Source organism: Pectinophora gossypiella, chromosome Z (assembly GCF_024362695.1).
Source record: "Pectinophora gossypiella chromosome Z, ilPecGoss1.1, whole genome shotgun sequence".
Taxonomy (NCBI): domain Eukaryota; kingdom Metazoa; phylum Arthropoda; class Insecta; order Lepidoptera; family Gelechiidae; genus Pectinophora; species Pectinophora gossypiella.
In genome coordinates, this window is record NC_065433.1 from 1,223,028 (window position 1) to 1,246,496 (window position 23,469).

The window sequence follows — 23,469 nt, forward strand, 5'->3', positions numbered from 1 at the left end:
GTTCACGAATTTCTTGGAGATAGAGATTGTGGTAGACTGAATAATTGATGATTTCCTTGCAATGTTACGCGGCCTTTTTTTTGTTGTGTTCCATTTACGTTTGATGGTAATGTGACCTATTTTAGCGTTGAATATTTATCTTGTGACATTTTTATTTTATTTTTTATTCTTTTAAATTTTTATCGTACTAAATTAAGAAATGTTTACATGTTGAATTCATTTATTTAATATTTTCTATAATTGAGGTTTGCTTTGTTAAACTTATTTTTTTGCTATTCTGTCTATTTCCGTATTTCGAAGACAATTCCTGTAATTGTTATGCCAATTAATACTCATTCACTAATTCATTCATTCATTCGTTAAATTTTTGGGGTAGGAGTGATTTTTTTTACAGCCACTTTTATTTAAGATGACCCGTTTGGTTACGTTACTATCATAACTTCCATCCATTCATCTTAGATCCATTCAACTTATCCATCTGAAGACAACTTGTCTGTGACCACTTGAGGCTCTGCCCCATTAGGAATTACGAGCACGACTGTATCCCAATTGGGGTAGCCAGAGGTACATTGATCGTTATGATGAACGGCCTCCGTGGGCTTACGATTCGGAGGTCCCGGGTTCGAACTTTGTGGGCACTGGTTTGGTTAGGACAAAGCAGGCTGATCACCTGATTGTCCGAAAGTAAGATGATCCGTGCCTTGGAAGGCACGTTAAGGCGTTGGTTTCGGTTACTGCTTTCTGATGTAAGTATGTAGTCGTCACATGAGGCACATCAGGGGCCTTTAGCGGCTCAATAATAACCCTGACACCAGGGTTCATGAGGTTGGTATTCCGCCTTATAACCCACACGATAAACGAAGTAGATATTTGTTGGTATACAAAGAGAATTTTACCTTCTCTACGTTGCTAACTCCAAGTAATATTAATATTATATCGAATATAATGTATCTTAATATCTTATTCAGAAGCCGTATAGTTAAACCTGGAGTTTTGAGGATTCGCCTTTACTCTTTAAGGGTGGGTGTGGGTGAGCCTCGCATGATTTTTGATGTGACTATAAACTACCTACTTAGATTAGCCTCGGATCCCTAGGGGTCATAATCTGATATACCACACTCTGGTCACTACTTTGCTTAATACATTGCAAAATTAAAAAAATAATCATTTTCATACTTTTGCGACGTAAAATTCCGCTTCATCAACTGGCTTCAATCAACTGTCAATGTTTACGTTACGATGTCACTTACACCCTATATTTTACACAAAACTTATTAGACTTTGTCGAATTCTATCGCCGGTAAAAAATTCAAAATGGTGGAAAACCAAGATGGCCGCCGATTCGAAGTATTCTACTATTTTGCTCAAATGTTTAGTTATTCGGATTGATATAGGAACGTGACATAATACAATCGAAGCTGCATTGAAAGCGACCGCACCACGAACCATCTACTAGATATAATTTACAGTTAAGGCATAGAACTCTTTATACTCAGTAAAAAAAGCCTTTAAGGCCATTAATGCTTTGGATAGTCTGTACTTGTTTATTTAGTCAATATTACGTTTCCTTTTTTTTAATGTTTTTTTTTTTATTATTATTAATTCTCTTTAAAGGGATGATTCCAACTAATTACAACGATTACTTACGTCAAGATATTCAGTAATCTGCATCTTTAATGTTTATCTTTGACCTTGGAATCATCCATATTGTTTGTTCTTTAATCGTTTGTATGTTTTTTTTTGTATGTTTATTATTTTTTATTTAAGTAAACTACCCTAGATAAATTAAAATGGAAGTAGTAAGTAATTTAAGTTACAGACCACATTGTTGTTAATTATAATTATTAATTAAGGAAACTATAGGTCTAAACTAATTACCATAATGTAATACTTTCATGTAAATGACCGTTTGTTTCTTAATATACATAAATAAATAAAATAGAATAAGGAATAATACTACGTATAGAACGGCAACTCTCCGCTCGCCACCAGCATCTGAGCCAGGTTTACCTCACCCCCTCGAAAATAGTTTAACTTGATTCGTATGGTGTCAGACGTCACACACACAGATGCGCGTGTACGATAATGTCAATGTGTACTGTCTGTGTAAAACGAGGTTGTTTGTATGAAGTGTCCGGGGTGTGGTTAAGGGGAATGGAAATTGTATTCAGTAGGCATGCTATGTGTATGTACTTTCGCACAATTTTATTGACTATCTTCAAGAGAAATACGTCAAACGATAAAAAAAAAAAATGCAGATGCAGCAATGCCAACTAACTCGGCATGCTGCCAAACTGACGTAAATACTGCGCTTATTATCTGTATAACACACACGATGGCCCCGATTCCTGCAGACACATCCTACTTAATTCTATTTTAAGTTAAACCTGTCATTTTCTTATCCGACTAAACGGAAAACAACTGTTAATTTTAAGTGAATGAATAACCCGGGCGAATAAAATAGGCATCTCACTCATATGCAACTCGCTTGACGTGTGCTGTCAACTTAATTCTGTCCGGTTATTGGCCAATGTAAAATTTCGGAAAGGGTGTTTTTAAATATCTGCCTAAAATTGACTCGTGTGAAATACATTTTATGCCTGTCGATTACCCGTCCCTTTCCTTTTCGGCGGATAAGAAAGTGACAGGTATAAGTAACTTAAAATAAAATTATGTGGTGTATACAGGAGTCAGCAGTAATACACTTGTATACCATGGGCCTAGCATGCCCGCCAACCCGTTTAGTTTTACAATAATAACCCTGACTGGTGTGTTCACCCTGGTGGGTTGATGAGATCGGTAACTCCAGTGGTGGCCCTAGTAAAATAATTAGGTGGAGCGAGACCTCATCCTTCATCACCTCACCCTTCAGCCCCTTAAAATACAAATATTTTCGATTACTTTACGGCTACCGAAATTTACCTAATTTAATATTTTAAAGAAAACTTTCTTACCTATTTACTACTGTTATAGAAGAGCGGGGTCTCTCAAAAAAAAAAAAAACATGTAAGAAAAGAAAATATATTTTCTTTATTTTTTTATTTTTATTTTTGAGGGTTGTGGGAGTTCGTCATCGACCTCAGAATCAACATGAGAGGACGTTGGCTGTAATAAGGTTAAATCATACCAAACTCACAGAGAGAGTGAGCACGCTTAACAATGCAAATGTCTTCTATTTGTCTTGCCACCAAATTTCATTTACACGCTGACTACACGCGTCAGTTAACGTGTTAAGGCGGAACTTTTATCATACACAGTTTATGATCATTATAATTAAAAAGAAATGTCCGTGACAACCAATAGGGTCGTGTTCTAGGTTAAAGATAAATTATGAAATTCTGAATACTAAATAAAGACAGATTTAAAACTAACTTTAAAAAAAAAAACAGTCTAGGGTTCTTTAGTTTTAAACGGTTGAGATGTTGACGATTGATGTGTAAAAAATGACGATTCAAATTTTTTTTTTTTTTGACGTGACTTATTGTAGATTTGCCGCAGATGGCATTAACTACTCAAAGTGGAAGTATGTTACCTACTGAAAAAAGATATTTTTGAATTTGAATTTTGAAAAAAGAATATAAGGGTTGCGCGCTATAACCGTAGTCCACGGGCATAGGAAACTTGTTATAAGTAAATTACATAATTTGCTAGTACTAATAGAATAACTTCTATTTTCACCTTTTGGCTCGTTGGTGAAAACTTAAATGGAACTTTTAATCATGTCGTCGCCGGTAGGAATGCAAATTGTTCGCAAGTTTCCGTATAATATAAAGGAGTAATTATAAGTATTAATTTGTTTCTGATATTTTTTTAATTGGAATGTAAATGTAATTTAGAACATTTTTGTCTTGATTGATGAAATAAATCAGGCTCGAATTGGTGTGAGGCGGAAAGACACCTGTGTATAGACATATCACGCTCATTCAGCGTTTATTGCTATCGACCCAATAGGGTCGATTAATTCTTTCAAATATTCTTGCTCTCAGACGACGCCCTGAGCCGAAGTTTGCGCCCTACTAGGCACCCTCAGGCCTGTTGTCTTAAATATTGTACCGGGCGAGAGCCCTCAGCGCTCCCCATGTGTCCGGCCAAGTAGTTAATGCCATCTGCGGCAAATATACAATAAGTCACATCAAAAAAAAAAGAGGAAAGAGGTTGGAAGGTCCAAGTGAGCGCGAAATGCGCGCCACACATGTATGAACAAATAGTTCATACTTCAACTTTGCACTCCACTCGTCCGCAAACTTACATACTCAGCTCCGCGATAGTATATTAAAAGGTCGTCTTGTGCATTATACCTGCAGGGCTAAAATCTAATATCGTCTTTTATGCAAGTAGATCCCTCCTTATCACAGGAAAGCTAAAAACCTTTTTTAAAAGAAATATTTTTATATGCAGTAAGTATCTATACGAAAAGAGTTGTAATGATAAAATTGCAGCCTATAACATAAAATATATCATCATCATCATCAGCCCAATAACGTCCCCACTGCTGGGGCACGCGCCTTCCCTATGGACGGATAGGGAGATCGGGCCTTCCACCATCACGCGGGCCCAGTGCGGATTGACGGTTATTAACGACTGCTAATGCAGCCGGGACCAACGGCTTAACGTGCCTTCCGAAGTACATAAAATATATATTTTACCGGTAAATTGGCTATGGAATTTGAGATTCGACACCAGGACCTCCGGATCGTTAGCCCAACGCTCAACCACTGGACCACAGAGGCCATAAAAACATAGTGTACATAGAGTCTAACGAGAAATGACAAAAAAATATGTATGTTGAAGTTAGGAAATATCAGTCGATCAACGCTAACATCGCGTCGTATGAAAATCAGCATATTATTGGAAAAGTAAGTATCAGGAAAATGATAAAAATAAATGTGTATTATACAAGATATTTCCTGGAGGAACATCTTGAATATCCGCTACACGATATGAAATAGACGTTTCCAGACACACGTTTTTGAGTTGGTGCATTATTTTTATACTACGGAGAAACCTTTTCAACCAACTAATTTAATGCTTTTGTCGAATGTCTTTTTTTAACTTTTTCGAAGAAATTGGGTGGTTAAAAAGGCCGCATTGAAACAATCCATCTAAAAAGCAATACTGCAATGTGACATTTGTGCATATAAGAGAAAGTGGGCATCATCATCAGCCCATTAACGTCCCCACTGCTGGAGCACGGGCCTTCCCTATGGATGGATAGGGAAATCGGGCCTTAAACCATCACGCGGGCCCAGTGCGGATTGACGGTTATTAACGACTGCTAATGCAGCCGGGACCAACGGCTTAACGTGCCTTCCGAAGCACGGAGGAGCTCGAGATGGAAACTTTTTTTGTGGTCACCCATCCTATGACCGGCCTTTGCGAAAGTTGCTTAACTTCAACAATCGCAGACTGAGCGCGTTTACCGCTTCGCCACCGAGCTCCTCAAAAGAAACAAAATGACAATTGCTTTCGATGAATTTGTGGCTGACTTTGCAAACTGACGTATCTGCAATGTTTTTCTAAAATAATTTGCGTCTTATTGACAATAGCAAAATTTCAGATTAGTGACGTCAGCGACGAATTGCTTCGATGTCCCCTCCACGCTTTCTTGACGGACGTTGAGATCCACGTTTTGCACATTAGCGACGTCGCCATAATCGTGCCCTTTTCTTGTGGCCAGGCCGTATCAGGCCGCAGCTGTTATTACTGGTCATGGTGCTTTCTACAAACATCTGTTTACACTAGGTGTCATAGACAGCCCCCTGTGCAGAGCCTGCATGGCTTATACATCCACGTACACCCTCACACACACTCACGCACACAAACACACACACACGCATGCACGCACGCACTCAGGCACACACACACACACACACACACACACACACACACACATACACACACATACACACACACACACACATACACACACACACAGACATACACACACACACACCAATTAAATTTCTTATTTTAAAACTTAAACATGTATACATAAACATAATTAATGTTAAGACATCCGGGAAGTACATCTGGAGCACTAGTGATCCCGAAACACAGGCTCTGGCTCATCTCGGGCACCAGTCTCCACTCGTACATACCCTTCAATTGTGCATTTTTTTATGTAACCCACTTATGTACATTGCGGAGAACAAATAAAAAGTTCAAATGAAAAGATTATAGAAGAGTCGCCATCTCCCGGGCCAGGCACCTTGGTCTGGCGGGGTGACTCCCTGGTGTAGTCAGCTACATCAGACGCTTATTAAATATCCTTGGGGAATCCGCAAAATAGTAAGTCTAAAAGGATCAACATAGTACACTGGAAACAGAGCCTTCATCTTTTTCCTAGCATTATGTTTTTTTCACAGGGTCCGCTTACCTAACCTGATTTGTCAAATCCGGTTTTTTACAGAAGCGACCTGACCTGATCTTTCAATCCGCGAAGGAAAATCCAGCCCAATACAGGTTAGGTCAGGATCCTTCACCGCTGAACTCGTGATAATCATTTATAATTCAAACGTCAATTCGAAAACAAATTCGACAATCATGGGTTTAGGTCTGTGCTGGTTTCGAACCTGCGACCTCAAAGCATTCTACCAACTGGACTACCACGGCTATCGATTAGAATCTTAAAAAACAAAATAGCATAATAGGTATAACTCCACTTAATTCTATCTAACTGTTTCGCTATATCAAGTGAAAAGTTATTCGACTAATTGGCATTCCAATCGACCTAGTGTGACCTCGATAAAATTAATGCAATCAACAAACAACCGCATCACGTGCCGATGACGATCAGTCCTTTGTTTCATATCATACCTAACGGCCTCCGTGGTCCAGTAGTTGAGTATTGGGCTCACGATCTGGAGAACCCAGGTTCGAATCCCGGAGGGGACATATTACAAAAATCACTTTGTGATCCCTAGTTTTGTTAGGACTTTACAGGATCACCTGGTTGTCCAAAAAGTAAAATGATCCGTGCCTAGGAAGGCACGGTCAGCCGTTGGTTTCGGTTACTACTTACTGATGTAAGTAGTCGTTACATGAGCTATGTCAGGGGTTTTTAGCGGCTAAATAAGTTATTATGGTGAGTGTTAACTCACCAGGGTTAGTGAGGTTGGTAATTCACCTCACAACCCACACGATAGAAGAAAAAGTACTACGGGTGGTCATCGAGTAAACTGTAAAAGAGCAGTCACGTACTATATTAACCCTTTCACGGGCAGATACCATGGGTCATTGATGGTTCATAATAGTATGACACCTTGGAATTGAAACGTCATTAGACGTTCTGTCCTTGAAAGTGTTAAGTACATAACATATTATATCTTCTTTTTGAAGTAAAAACCACAAGCATTTTGATGTGGTAGCACCACCCAAATCCCCTGGTAGTTGCGGCTTCCAAATATATCCCTCTCAGGGACGAAATTGAAAAGTATAGGCGCCCGAAGGATGTCACACACGATCCTGAGGGCCCGATTACTATAACCACAGAGGCGGCCAATCAGCTCGCGACAACAAACACTTCAGGATGCCGATATCGGCCACAACAGCGTGTTCCACGTTTTCCCTCAATCAGCGCTTATCCCTATCGACCCACTAGGGTCGATTTATTCTTTTAAATATAAATCAGTCAGGCCTGTAGTCTTACATTTTCTACCGGGGGAGGGGGTGTACTTACCCTTTTACCCTTTGAATAAAGATATTTTTTGAATTTTGAATTTGAATTTGAATTTTATTTTCCGGCCAAGTAGTAAATGCAGTTTGCGGCAAATCTACAATAAGTCACGTCAAAAAATCTAATGTGTCTTTTCAAAATTCAACAGTACCTTTACAGTAAATTTCTTTCAAATAATTTTAATCCGCGTGAAAATTTAGACCACAAATATTTGCCTGGATTGATATTCGCATGTATGTGACGTTTTTATGTTTCTCCTTTACGTCTTTTTACAAATATTTTTCTTACATTTACTCACTGTATTAATAATAAGTCTTATTAAAAAGGATGTCCAAATTAAGGATAAATTGTAATACCTATTTAATTGGTTCCTCAAGACACAGGCTTAGCCTAGTTTCGGGACCCCTGTTTATTTCAGCATTGTTATTATCTGCACTTGTTTTTATTGTTTGTTTTTTATGTCAGTTGCGAGGTTTTATTCACAAAAATGACATCTAAATGTGATCTTCAAAAAAGTCGCTTACGTTCACTATAAGACGCCATAAAATGATAATTTTTAGAACCCATGAAAGGATTTTACTGTAAACCCTCTAAAATTGAAATTCAGAACACGTCGGCTATCGACCATTACAGACGGCTTTACAGTTCACCGCCTTTAGGTCACCACAGAATAGAAGAAAGAAGACAGAAAGGCCCCCACTCGCATTTTGTATGAGAACCGCTGTCGCCGGTTCAACCCCGCTCTCTACTGCTTCTCAAATTCCATAGCCACTTTTCCAGCAATGTATATTTTATGTGATAGGCTGCATTTCTATTATTACTTTTCGTAAGATAATGTATACACAAGTTTTTTTTTGATAAATAGCCGATTATACTAGGGTTTTTAGCTTTCCTGTGATAAGATGGGATCTCCTTGCATGATAGTTGATATTTATTTTTTTACACCACTACCACTACTTAATTATTTAGTTATTGATCCTACAAAGACAATTGAAATGGATTATGTAATTACTGAGGAGCTCGGTGGCGCAGCGGTAAACGCGCTCGGTCTGCGATTGTTAAAGTTAAGCAACTCTCGCAAAGGCCGGTCATAGGATGAGTGACCACAAAATAAAAAAAAGTTTTCATCTCGAGCTCCTCCGTGCTTCGGAAGGCACGTTAAGCCGTTGGTCCCGGCTGCATTAGCAGTCGTTAATAACCATCAATCCGCACTGGGCCCGCGTGATGGTTTAAGGCCCGATCTCCCTATCCATCCATAGGGAAGGCCCGTGCCCCAGCAGTGGGGACGTTAATGGCTGATGATGATGAATTACTACGAGCTTAATTCAGCAAGTTATCCGGGAGCAATGGAGTCATCTTATTTATTGGACAAGGAGTTTGACTTCAGCCCGCAATATCATCGGGAATCGAACTCTGGACCTCCGTGTGGAGAGTCCAACGCTTTATCCGCTAGACCACGGAGGCCTAAACATTAATTTCCGACGTAACGCTATTTATAGCCGTTTTAACTTGCTAAAGGAAACTCTAAAAGGTAAGATATTCCTTTCAGTGACGTAAAAATGGAGTCCCAAAAGCGATATCGTAGACAATTGACAATATCGTTACGATCATTACAGGGGGGCAAAAGTGGCCACATTTAAGCAAGTCATCTAAAATTATTGCGCACATGAAGTGCACAAATGTCATAAAAATGATGTCAAAAGGCAATATTGTTTTTTTTTGATGAATTGCATCAGTTCATTTGCAAATTGCAATAATTTTAGATGACTTGATAAAAGTGGCATTTTTAACCGCCCTGTAAAGTTCTTCTTCTATAGTGTAGTGCGGTTGTGAGGTGGTATACCGAATCTCAATCGGTTTGAGTGTGTTAACGGCCTCCGTGGTCCAGTGGTTGAGCATGGGCTCACGCTCCGGAGGTCCCAGGTTCGATTCCCAGTGGGGACATATCACAAAAATCACTTTGTGATCCCTAGTTTGGTGAGGACTTTACAGGCTGATCACCTGTTTGTCCGAAAGTAAGACGATCCGTATTTCGCAAGGCACCTTAAGCTGTTGGTCCCGGTTACAACTTACTGATGTAGGTACGTAGTCGTTACAAGAGTCATGTCAGGGGCCTTTGGCGGTTCAATAGTAGCCCTGACACCAGGGTTGATGAGGTTGGTTATCCACCTCACAACTCACACGATAGAAGAAGTGTGTTAAGGTAACAGATAGAGTTATTTTCGTATTTATAACATGTAGTAACGATCTTGAAGCATAAGTGCTTCCTGATGATCAACTTTACATTAAAAATAAATTAATTTTGCGTTTGAACTATTATTCATGTTTGGATTATACATATATGATATAACGTGGTCTCCAGAATTTATGCCCGGTTAATGGCAATAGACTCGTCTTACATGGGATGCGCTTTATTAAACATAGCTGGCGGGGAGTACGTGAATACATAGGATATTAGTGACATCGTAACGAATACTCAGAGGGATGATTCAGCTCATTATTCTGAGTTAATATCAAGTGGAATTTTCCATCGGAAAGGTATAAGTAGAATTGAAAATAATTTTAAACAACTAAAAAAAATTATGAATTTTTTAACAGAAATTTGCGACATAACATTCCGCTTCTGAATCAACCTCCTTAGTATTCATTACGATGTATACAACTCTGATTACTATATAGACGTGAGATTGTTATAAGTTCTTTTCTGCTAAGAAAGAAAGGGCTTTTGAAGGCCCCGTAGGACCCCGATACCGACCAGGACCCCGATACCGACCCCGCCGGCATTGTCGACGATTTCCCTCAATTAGCGCTTATCACTATCGACCCACTAGGGTCGATTAATTCTTTCAAATATTTTTTCCTCTCAGACGACGCTCTGAGCCGAGATTCGCGCTCAACTGGGCACCCTCAGGCCTGTTGTCTTAAACGTTGTATGGGCCTTCAACGCTCCCCATTTGACCGGCCAAGTAGTTAATGCCATCTGCGGCAAATCCGCAATAAGTCACGTCAAATAAGAAGGCCCCGAGGTCCCGTGGTCGTTACGTCACTGATTCCGTTCTTGACGATCCAATTTGCTACAGTAGTCGTCTAAAATTCCACAAGAAGTAAAAATATTGGTAACTTAAGTAAGTACTTACCCTATTGCCTTTTAAAAGTTGAAAGGATTGTTAGCTACTCTCAAGTCGTATTAGGATCGTTAGATAGAATACCTCACCCAATGGAGCGTCAATATTAGGTATATTTTACTTTCTATTTAATTTTGTGTAGACGAAAAAAATATGCTAAGATTTATTACACAATTTTTATTTATCATATTGAACTAGCGACCTCGACTTTGCACGGGTGTAGTATAATATATTCAGTATCTATGTGATTTTGAAATCGTTCAAAAAATAAAACATTTTCCATGAAAACTTACACCCCCTTTTCACCCCGTTGTCTAAAAACCTTTAAAGTTCTTTATAAAATAAGTATTTTCTTGGAAACCCTATTAAAGCTATAAAAATTTTATATAAATATTTCCACCGCTTTTTATCCTCTTAAGGGGTCGCAAAATTCCGTCTTAGTGAGCACACCTACATCCTAAAAGGACTTGTAGTTTCTGAGATTTTGTAGTGAGCGTGTGAGTCAATTAGTGAGTGAACCCACTCGAGGGATATAAGTACTTTATTTTATTTGACGTGGCTTATTTTATAACTGCTGCATATCGCATTAACTTCTTGGCTGGACAAATGGGAAGCGCTGAGGACTCTCACCAGGTAACATGAGAAGCTAATATTTATTTAGGTATTTTACGACTTTCGATGTCATGCCAGATGTTTGCCAGCGCGCACATGCGCGCTCCACAGAATCAATTTTGAATTCAAATTTTCAAACTCTAGAATTCCGCTTCGCTTGCAACGGGTTTGGCAAACACAACACGCCACTCAACATCCGTGTGCGTTTGAACAAAGTTCTTTGAACAAAGACCTGCATTTTGTACCTAAATTTGTTACACCGTGGTAGCCCTGTTCGGAGAACACCTGACTAACATTCTAGTGTCACGGGTTCGAATCTCGGCTCGGGCTTAAAACCACTGAATTCGACTTTATGGGTTTGAATTCATTTTGGGATCATCATCATCAATTTAAGAGCCACGCTCTTGTCGGTGTAGCATTTTCCATTCCAGTCTATCAAAGGCCAATTCCTTGACTTCCCTATAAGACACGACGTTAACCTTTTCTTTAATCTGTTCCATGTAAGCTCTTCTTGGTCTTCCCCTTCCTCTCTTTTCTTCTAGCTTCCCTTCTATGATGTTTTTAATGAATTCGTCGTGTCTTATTAGGTGTCCAATCATCTTGCCTCTTCTGTCCTCAATAATTCTCAGTATTTGTCTCTTTTCCCTTACTCTTACTAGCACTTCCTCCTTTGTAACCCTTTCTGTCCAACTTATCCTTTCCATCCTCCTCCAACACCACATTTCAAAGGCCTCGAGTCTCTCTCTGTCCTTCTGTGTCAGTGTCCAAGTTTCACATCCATAGAGGGCTATACTTTGGGATCATAGATTATTGATATCACGTGGTATATAGGATTACTGCTCGGTTAATGGCAAAAGGCTGGCCCCCTATTACATAGGACTTAAACATTGTACTTTTAGGTGATATTTTAATTACCTTTTGTTCCAATTGTAAAATATAATTTAATATAGTATTCATTGAACCCTCGTGACTCGTTTCGTAACTCACTCCCACGCCATCAAATGCTATTCAGTATACATTATTTTATTCGTTTTCGTCATCCAATCGATAATCTTATTAAACTAAGAGCCTTATTGCATTTTTAAATTTATACAGTTGCTAACCCTGCATTTCCAAGCTTGTATCATAGAATTCTGTTTGAATTGTAGCGTTGACAGTGACTTTCCGAACGGCGACCCGCGCTACGGCGAGTGGTCTTATTTTCCCTTTACATCGAGCGAGTTTTGACGTTATTGTACAGTTATATGGTAAAAACTGTTTTGCTTAACCCGAAGCGCTTTTGATTCTACTACTACATTGTTTCAACCCAAATAGGCAAGGATACAACAAATACAGGGGCGCACTGCTTAATTCCACCATAGAATAAATAATGATTACTACGCATAGAACGGACACTCTTCGCCTCGCGCCAACACCAATACCAAAATATTTTCTCTATTCACCGAAATTGGCCGCGATTAGTTTACCAACTGCAAGTTAGGTAATGAAGGCGATTACTCCACCGACAAGAGCGCAGCTCTTAAATAAAGAGAGAGAAGTTACGTAAACACTGGACACTGCAGTGCCCAAGGTATGGCGAATAGCGATGGACTATTGCTCCTGGGTACTGTAGTAACCAAATTGAAGAAACCGGTTATTCTAGTTATTCAATGTGAGTAAGCAACCAACCGCTAAGGTAAGGTAATACATACCTACTAAACAGCAGTCCAAGAACCTACCAGGTTAATTGGTATTGTAAATTTATTTTAATTAAACTGTGATAGAATTTATACAACTCTTCGTTCCCAAAGGCAACGCTTTAAAAAGGGTCTATAGACGACTACATTAATTATCTCGTTTAGCCTCATAGTTTTAGAAGCAGCCATGGTAGCCCAGTTGGTAGAACGCTTGCCTCTCACTTTAAGGTCGCAGGTTCGAATCTCGTTACAGGCCTAAACCAATGAGCGGTGAAGGAAAATATCGTAAAGAAACCGACATTCCCGAGAAATGCATTTTCGTTGGTATGTTACCTATCCAGTATTGGGCTGGTTTTCCTTTCGTGGGTTGGAAAGTCAGACACAGTCGTTTCTGCAAAATACCGGACCTGTCAAATCTTCAGGTTAGGTAAGTGGACCCTGTGAAAAACGGGACAAAGCTAGGGAGATGATGAGGCAGTTAGTTTTCGCCCGTGAAATCATTTTAAAAAGTTAATTGTCATATTTTTGAAGTGAATATTACCACCGTTAACTTCCGGGAGGCAGTTAGTTATTTACATAGAAAGAAACATTTATCACTTCATCTATCCATCTATCAGTTAGTTATTAAATAACTTATCGTAACGTATACGTAGTAAGTACATTGATTTAAAAGATGTATTGCTGTTGCAGTTTCTTGTCATGTCGTCTCCTCAGCCATAACGTCTGGCGAGAAGACATAGAATAAAAAAAATAAAATGCCATTTCACATGTTATCTATGATAATTATTAAACTGTAAAATAATCTAAAATAAAACAGTTTTGTTATTACAACAGACATGGATAAGTGTACTGTCTTAAAACAGTTTTACAAAATTATTATTTACTTATCACATCGAGAATGGCACCCAAGACTTTTAAATAGAGATATATAAACGTTCGACCACTGGGCGAAAGAGTAAAGGAGATTACCATAAAAGTGAGAAAAGAATTACATACATACATACATACATAAACTCACGCCCGTAATCCCTAATGGGGTGGGCAGAGCCACAAGTAATCAAAGACAACTTGCAGCCACTGTTGATACGAAGTCCAAAGATGGATATGATGAACCTTATGGTGATAAGGGATCACCCTATCGCCCATAACATTAGTCCATCATGTTAGAGGACACAATCCCTCTGTCGGTTAATAGTGAGAAAAGAATTCTCACTATTATATAATCTTTTATCTAATAACGACCAGTTTCAGGAGGGCTAACCCTCGAGTGGTTTATAAAGATATGCTGACAGTCTGCCCGTGCGGTAATAAATGGCTCCTTTCTTACATAAAGCTTAAAAAAGAGAAAATAATTCAGTCAGTTAAGGTGTTACATAGCACGTATATATGACCATGGAATAAAAAAACCAAGCATGCTCAATCTTATGACAAGGCGCCATTGCTAGCCCTTTGATGACGTAAGTGTTACCAGGTCGTGAGAAGCTGCAGTAGTTTTAGGCGGATGAGACGTTCGTTATGTAAAAATTGACGATTCAAATTGTAACTATGTTACCTGCTGTATAAAGATATTTTTTTGAATTTGAATTAAATTGGTATCTCCATTTTATTATTGAAAATTAAGTGAATTACTGACTAACGTATTTAGTTACTATTCTTTGTTACATATATAAAAATCAATAAAACTGTAAGTAAGTAAGTAAATCTTTTACTAAAAGTTCAAAATTTCCTTGCAAAGTAAATATAAAAACATTGGTCGTGGGTAAAAGGAGGTTTATGTGTTTGACCGCTATGTATGTATGTATATATGAGTATGTGTATGCACGTCTTTCTTTCTTTCTTTCTTTCAGATACGTCAGTTATCGATATCAAGGATGACATCTAAAATTATTGCAAGACCGTATTTTGTACCTATCTCTATCCCGTCTACTCTTTCTTGCATACTGTGCAATCATAAAGAGTAGTATTAGGAGTGATAACCTAGCCACGTTTCCTTCTCATCACAACAATATCACATTACGTTCTTCTATCGCCGCTGTAACTTTATTCTTGCGACTACAGTCTTGTAGAAACTTTTTGTTGAGAGTATAACATTTCCTTACAGCTCCTTGAGATTACGTTTAACTGAAGGAGGTTCTCAGTTCGACAGGAATTGTATCTACTTTTATAATTTGTTTGTCCTTATATCGTCTTCTGCTTTAAGTATTATATAAAAAGCAGTAAAATATATTTTTTTTTTCATTCTACTTTTTTGCGCGCTACACTGCAGCTATACAAGTGTACTTTATCCTCTGCCGAAGGTTGCCTGGAAGAGATCGCTCTTAGCGATAAGGCCGTCTTTGTCCACCTTAGAATAAAATAGAATAGAATAAATTTCTTTCAGGCAACCTTAGAGTGAAAGAAACTGTAAAATTATTAGTGGTTTTTGAATTAGGTAGTTATAATCACTACATAGTATATTAAGACAAAGTCGCTTTTTCTGTCCCTATATCCCTATGTTCGCTTAAATCTTTAAAACTACGCGACGGTTTTTGATGCGGTTTTTTTTGAATAGTGTGATTCAAGAGGAAGGTTTATGTGTATATTATAATCCATTAAATTGTGGAGTAATACTGTTAATTTTGAGATTTTTAATGTGATGTCGTAAATAATTTAATTTTTTCCTCAGTATTGCATCCGAGCGAAGCCGAGGTGAGTCGCTAGTAATGAATATAATGATAAACGTATGTGATTCCATAGACCCAAGACATGGCGACGACATACAAATAGTGCTAAAAATTAATATTTTATTAGCTTTTTTTCATGTTCTTTTTTTGTCCGCAGGCAGCGGAAAGTGGGAACGTCGAGGATTTTATGAGGCTGTACCTCAGCGAGCCGTCTCGGTTGGCAGTTCGCGACACTAGAGGGCGCACCGCAGCGCACCAAGCCGCCGCGCGCAACAACACGAACATACTCCATTTCATCAACAACTATGGCGGAGGTAAGACTAAAACATTTTACAATACAATACAATACAATACAATACAATACAATACAATACAATACAATACAATACAATACAATACAATACAATACAATACAATACAATACAATACAATACAATACAATACAATACAATACAATACAATACAATACAATACAATACAATACAATACAATACAATACAATACAATACAATACAATACAATACAATACAATACAATACAATACAATACAATACAATACATACAATACAATACAATACAATACAATTACACTTTATTGCACCAAACTAAAAATAAATAATTACAAAAAGTCTCTTAATTAAGTACATGGCAAATGGCGGCCTTATCGCTTAAAGCGATTTCTTCCAGGCAACCATAAGGTGAGGTAAAATGTAAAAAATAATAATTGAAAGATTGCGGGTACAAACTATAAGTACAACTACATTCATTCATCATTTTACCGCCTGCGTTAGGCTCACGATCCGGAGGTCCTAAGTTTGAATTTTGAATTTGAATTTTGAATTTTTGAATTTTGGAGGTAAATATAAAACATTTACCGCCTGCGTAAGACTCACGATCCGGTCCTGAGATAGAATTTTGAATTTTTTGAATTTTGAATTTTTAATTTGAATTTTGGAGGTAAAACTAAAACATTTACCGCCTGCGTTAGGCTCACGATCCGGAGGTCCTAAGTTTGAATTTTGAATTTGAATTTTGAATTTTTGAATTTTGGAGGTAAATATAAAACATTTACCGCCTGCGTTAGGCTCACAATCCGGAGGTCCTGAGATAGAATTTTGATTTTTTTGAATTTGTTTGAATTTTGAATTTTTGAACTTTGAATTTTGGAGGTAAGACTAAAACATTTACCGCCTGCGTTAGACTCACGATCCGGAGGTCCTGAGTTCGAATCCGGGTGGGAACATAATAAAAAAAAACACTTTGTGATCCCTAATTTGGTTAGGAAATTGCAGACTGATCACCCGCACGCATATTTAAAATTGAGTTTTTTCAGAAACTGTGAAAGTGAGTTAAGCGGGAGTTTTACTCTTATATTTGTAATTAAATAAATGCACTATTGAATAGGAGCTCGGTGGCGCAGCGGTAAACGCGCCCGGTCTGCGATTGTTGAAGTTAAGCAACTTTGGCAAAGGCCGGTCATAGGATGGGTGACCACAAAAAAAAAGAAATCATCTCGAGCTCCTCCGTGCTTCGGAAGGCACGTTAAGCCGTTGGTCCCGGCTGCATTAGCAGTCGTTAATAACCACCAATCCGCACTGGGCCCGCGTGGTGGTTTAAGGCCCGATCTCCCTATCCATCCATAGGGAAGTCCCGTGCCCCAGCAGTGGGGACGTTAATGGGCTGGTGATGATGATGACTATTGAATAACAAAATAAAATCAGGATGAAAAAAATACTGTGTATCGTAAAGAAAGCTTTGAAGGAGGATGATTAAGGCCATGATTTTGAGTTGATATCAATTGGATTTTTCCGTCGCAAAAGTATGGAACGGGAAATAATAAAAAAAACACTACCAGTTACTTGAATTTTCCGACAGGAAAATTCCACTTGATATCAACTCAGAAACATCCCCTAAGTATTCGTTACGATGTCACCAACACCCTGTATATTTCAGAAATAACTTTTTTGCTGCCTTCCAAACGATTTCTTACAAGTTAATCATTAACCCCTCCTCGCGCGTTGTATTTCGTTTGACGTAAATAAACATCCGTTATAACTTCGCGGAACTTCCGCAGTAACGGACGCGAAGTCCCGTCACAGCCCTAATTTTGAAATATCCGTACCTCCTAAAATCAATTTAAGGAACAATGTGGTAATTAATTTAATACCATTGGCAGTGCTTTGTCTAATAGTTTTGCTATTTGCCCATTTGCCCTGTATCCCATCAGACATTGCTACACACCATTAACTCCTTAAGCTTGGTCCAGATAATATATCACTGTGGCATATCGTATCCCCATATAGTGAAATTCTATCGATGCTTCGTTTAATAGGTACCTATCAAGCTTGTGGGTGGACAGTGGACATCTCGATTTAACAGACGCGAGATGGACCAGACAGTTTTGCGATATTTATTTAACATACAATGGCCCCGATTCCTGCAGACACCTCCTTTAATTTTTATTTTAAGTTATATCTGTCATTTTCTTATCCACCGAAAAGGAAAGAGACGGGTGATTGAGAGAGAGAGAGAGAGAGAGAGAGAAATGTTTATTTTGCAAAACTGCACACACAAAAATCAAGCAAAAAACAAAGAAGAAGAAAAAAAAACAGTAAGATCTTACAATAAAAATAAAAATTACAAACAAAGATACATACAAAAGTTGTGTGCAGTCAGGAAAAAGGGGTACGACTCAGCGATGTGCTTGCTTCATACAGTATGGAGCAAGCGCTGTTATTCTGCCGCCCCCTTCTCGTCATTCAAATCCCAAGCAAAGATTGTGCGCATAATAGTAAAAGTAGTACACGTATTGTGTAAAATAAAAATACAAAGTTATGTGAGTGTAATACACTTTCAATATTAAATTATAATTGATAAATAAGTTAAAAATTGTTAGTTTCAACGAATAAAATAAGGTCATAAACGTAAAGAATAAGGTCATAAAAAAAGGAAAAGTATGATTGACAGCTCATAATTTTCAAAATAATGAGTACGTTAATGAATAACCCAGGCGAATCAAAAAGATATCTCGCTGGTATGCAAACCGTTTGATGTGTGCTGTCAACTTAATTCTGTCGGGTTATTAGCCAATGTAAAATTTTGATAGGGTTGTTATAGATTTTGTGCTTAAAATTGACGTGTGTTTCATAGATCATCATTGTACGACATCGTACCTGTAACTACCCCAATTGGGGATAGTCGTGTCCTATTTTAAGAAAACAAGCAAAAATACTTTGCGATAATTTGCGGAGCGTTGCTTGTATTGGGGATAATTCTTGGTCCTAGGAGAAGATTGATCGTTTCTGACGAAGCTTACACAGGGTGACGTCACCACAGTGACATGAGACAAATGTCGCTCGTTGATAGAGTGTACAGATAGACAGAAGCTGATAGAAGAGAGTGGATACGAAGCCCCTCGACATCGTCACGTCCACATTCCATCACTACTGTTTGCTTCTGACCACAGATTACTAACTCTAGTGAGTCGATAGCGATAAACGCTGATTGAGCGAAATCGGTCGTGGTTGTCGTCACGTCGCGAAATCGTCGACCATGCCGGCGGGGTCGGTATCGGGGTCCTGAAGTGTTTTGGTGTCGCGAGCTGATTATAGCTAGAGTAATCGGGTCGCCGATACTTTTCAGTACCGTCCCTAAGCGGGATGTATTCGGAAGCCGCAACTACCAGGAGATTTGGCACTACACCCTGGTAGTCCCAAATCAGAGTGGATCGTACTGATTCTTTTCCCAAAACAGGGGTTTTGGTAAAAGACACTCACTCACTCTGAATCGGCGTGCGATTAATGAATGTAAAGCAAGATAAGTTATGTGTGTATGGAGCATACTCCACCACGTTGCTCCACTGCGGATTGATGATGTTTTTACGCGTAATAGCCAGGTCAAACGGCTTAACGTGCCGACCACATAACGTGTATTCGAAATATTTACTCTTTATTTATCAACTGCATAATATTTTTTTATAGTTTCTTATACCGTGCATATTATTAGTTTTAAAACAAATCTAGGATGTTTCACAAAGGACCCTTTGACAAACTTGAATAAATAAGAACAAGTTTAGTTATTATGAAGTTACTTTAAAGTTGTAACTCCGGAAGTTTTAACTGGAAATATAAATGGACTATCGTTACATAAATGAACTGTTATTGTTATTGGAAAATAAATAATTAACAAGCAAAGTTATTGTAGGATTTTGCGTAATTAAGTTACTAAAGAAATAATGAAGACTGAGGTAATGCCTTCAAATATAACACATATTATTATAAAGATAAAGCTATGGCTTTATAAAGCTATGGCCCTATGGTATGCCATAGGGTTCTTCATGATTGCCAGATGACTCTTACATAGTAGGTGTAGGTAATAGGGCAACGAAATATTGAATGTTAGTTGTAAACACGAGATTAGGATGCACTGCCGCCATAGGATATTTTCGGGGTACCGGACAAGGAATCGGCAGTCCAACGATGCTGGAAGTTGTATATACGCGTCACGCTGTGTAAACTTCGATAGCGCGTTTCAGGACTGCATTATTGAATGGTGGCGCCATCTGTTGCATGTGGGCGGAACTAGCTGGTCAACTAGTTAGGTCCGCCATACATGCTTCAGGAACTTTTACAAAACATAGTGATAACATTCTCATTGAAGTTTGTTGCACTGTCGAGTCCATCGTAATAGTGAATTATATTATCTCGTATCAGATAAGGATCGATGAGTGCGGAATCGTCATAATCTGTCAGACTTTGTGCAATGATTAGACCATTAGGCAAACAATCTGGAGGTCCAGATTCCATTCCCGAGCACACTCCACGCTGTACGGGTTGCTGGAGATATTTGGGCTAGCAGCCCGAGACCAATGACTTAATGTGCCTTCAGAAGCACGAAATCCGCTTACACTTTCTCAAATCAGGTATGACGGCTTTCAAAAATGGACTATTAAATAAGCAGCGTGGAATATGCTCCATACCTGTTCCGGTTGAGGAGAGGTCTGTGCCTTGCAGGGCGATGAATATAGGACGTATAGAGGGGGAAAACACGCATGCGTGTAAGGATGACGTTTCGCGACTGCATCGATGCTGCAACGCCGCGCTTGCAAAAAGTCGCAGTGTGTAAAGGGCCTAAGAGACACATAGAAAGACAGACTTCTTTTATCGTGTGGGTTGTGAGGTGGATTACCAACCCCATCAACCTTGGTGTCAGGGTTCATATTGCGCCGCCAAAGGCCCCTGACATGGCTCATGTAACGACTACTAACTTACATCAGTAAGTAGTAATCGGGACCAACGGCTTAACGTGCCTTCCGAAGCACCGATCATCTTTCTTTCGGACAATCAGGTGATCAGCCTGTAATGTTTTATTACCAAACTAGGGATCAAGAAGTGATTGTCGTGATGTGTCCCCACCGGGATTTGAACTCGGGACCTTCGGATCGTAAGCCCAACCCTCAAACCGTTGGACCACGGAGGCCGTTAAAGACAGATACAGTCATCAATAAGCGTAATTTTGCCCCGAAAGCTTATTTGTACAGTCCATTAAAGATATTGGTTTTGTAGACTACAGAACTCATGGCTACAAGTAACGAAGAAATATAATAAACTTTTTCATTTTTCATTATAACCATCAAATTAGTAAGAACTATTGTGTGGTAAAGTAATTGCGATTTCTCGTTCGATGAAAATCGTAAGGCTTTGGGCTAATCAAGGCGATTATTATATTGTTATGTATGTTACGTAGACGATCCGTCCTTCGGAAGATACGGTAATCCGTTGGTCTCGGTTACTACTTACTGATGTAAGTACGTAGTCGTTATATGAGTCATGTCAGGGGCCTTTGGCGGCTCAATAGTAACCCTGGTGGGTTGATGGGGTTAGTAATCCACCTCACAACCCACACGATAGAAGAAGAATAGTGTTATTTATAAGGTGTAGTAGTTAGTTTGATTTTATAGTCCCAGTCAATAGTCCGAATTTTGTTTGATATTTGACCACAGTTAGGGCACTATTTCGTATACTTTATAGATAGATAGATAAAATACTTTATTGAGCACAATGGACACAAAATACAGAGATAAGGACAACATATACAGAAAAGCACAACAGGCGGCCTTATTGCTCATGCAGCAATTTCTTCCAGGCAACCTTTGGGTACAGGAAAATTTTGTACAAGTATAATAATAGCGGGTTAGTGCATTCTAACAAAATAAATAATTAAAAGAACAACCTACATAAAATAAGTACATTTAACTACATATATACAGGGTGTTAGTGACATCGTAACGAAAATTTGAGGGATGATTCAGGCCATAATTCTGAGTTGATTTCAAGTGGAATTTTCCGTCGCAAAAGTATGGAACGGAAAATAATTTAAATAAGCTCTAAAATTTTCATGACTTCTCCGACAGGAAATTCCACTTGATATCGACTCAGAATCATGGTCTGAATCATCCCCTTCAGTATTCGTTACAGTGTCACTAACACCCATACCTACTTGTATGGCTACTGTATGTACTGCTTGTATGGGGTGTAAGTGACATCGTAACGAATACTGAGAGGGATGATGCAGCTGATTATTCTGAGTTAATATCAAGTGGAATTTTCCATCGCAAAAGTATAGAATTGAAAATAATTTAAAAAAACTAAAAAAATAACATGAATTTTGCGACGGAAAATTTCACTTGATATTAACTCAGAATCATGGTCTGAATCATCCCTCTGTATTCGTTACGATGTCACTAACACCCTGTATATATATATTATACATAAATATATAAACTATATAAATATATATATATACTCCACTGTCTTATTGTTACTTTTAGGTTATTTTGTAAGTGACTTTTCTCTTGTAATGTGATGATAAATGTTTCTTCCTTCCTTTCTTTCTAAGTAATATTTAAAAACAGTTGTAGATTGTTTTAATTTCGTGGTCTAACACATTCTCCTAAGACACAGGTGTATCTTCACTTAATTCAGAAGTAAGGGTTCATAATCATACTGTTGATAATGAGGGACTTTCCAGGCTCTCTCTCTCTCTCTCTCTCTCTCTATTTAAGAGCTGCGTTCTTGTCGGTGGAGTAATCGCCATTCCTCTCTTCTTCCCGCCAAATCCTTCAACTCCTAATACGATACGACCTGCACCATCTCTTTTATTTGTTTCATAAATGTTCTCCTAGGTCTACCCCTTCCTCTCTTCCCTTCAATTTTTCCTGCTATGATGTTTGTTATAAATGAATCGTGTCGTATCAGGTGGCTAATCATATTTCCTCTCCGGTACTCTATAGTCTTCATTATGGTTCTCCTTTCTTCAACTCTTTCCAGCACTTTTTCATTTGACACCATTTCAGTCCAGATTATACCCTCCATTACCAGGCTACGTTCCCCAAAAAAGTATATATGGCGCTGTACACATTTCCCTTCGTTTAACCTTCTTACTTTATGGATAACAGACTTAACTTTTATCTTTGGTTTTGGGTATAAATTATGACCTTTGTAAAATATAATCTAATGGCAAAGGATGTAAAAATAATTCTTGCATAATATTTAGATTGAATACGTAAGTATAGAATTATTTTGCTACCTACATTACTTAACATAACATAACAAATACTTTATTGCACAAACAGGAAAAAACAAAATACAAAATAAAAGAGAAATAGAATACTTCCCTTTACTTCTCTTCCTCTCTCCTTCTTTTCTTCTTTTTTCTTT

The 23,469-nt window shown here is 38.3% G+C and overlaps 1 protein-coding gene across 1 annotated transcript in view; it reads left to right on the forward strand.

Moving 5' to 3' along the window:
* LOC126380069 (transient receptor potential cation channel subfamily A member 1) overlaps positions 1 to 23,469 on the forward strand; it is a 58,890-nt gene that overhangs the window by 9,940 nt on the left and 25,481 nt on the right. Inside the window, exon 2 of the mRNA XM_050029264.1 lies at positions 15,909 to 16,065. Within this exon, the coding sequence (XP_049885221.1) occupies positions 15,909 to 16,065 (157 nt within the window). The remainder of the gene's footprint in view (positions 1 to 15,908; positions 16,066 to 23,469) is intronic.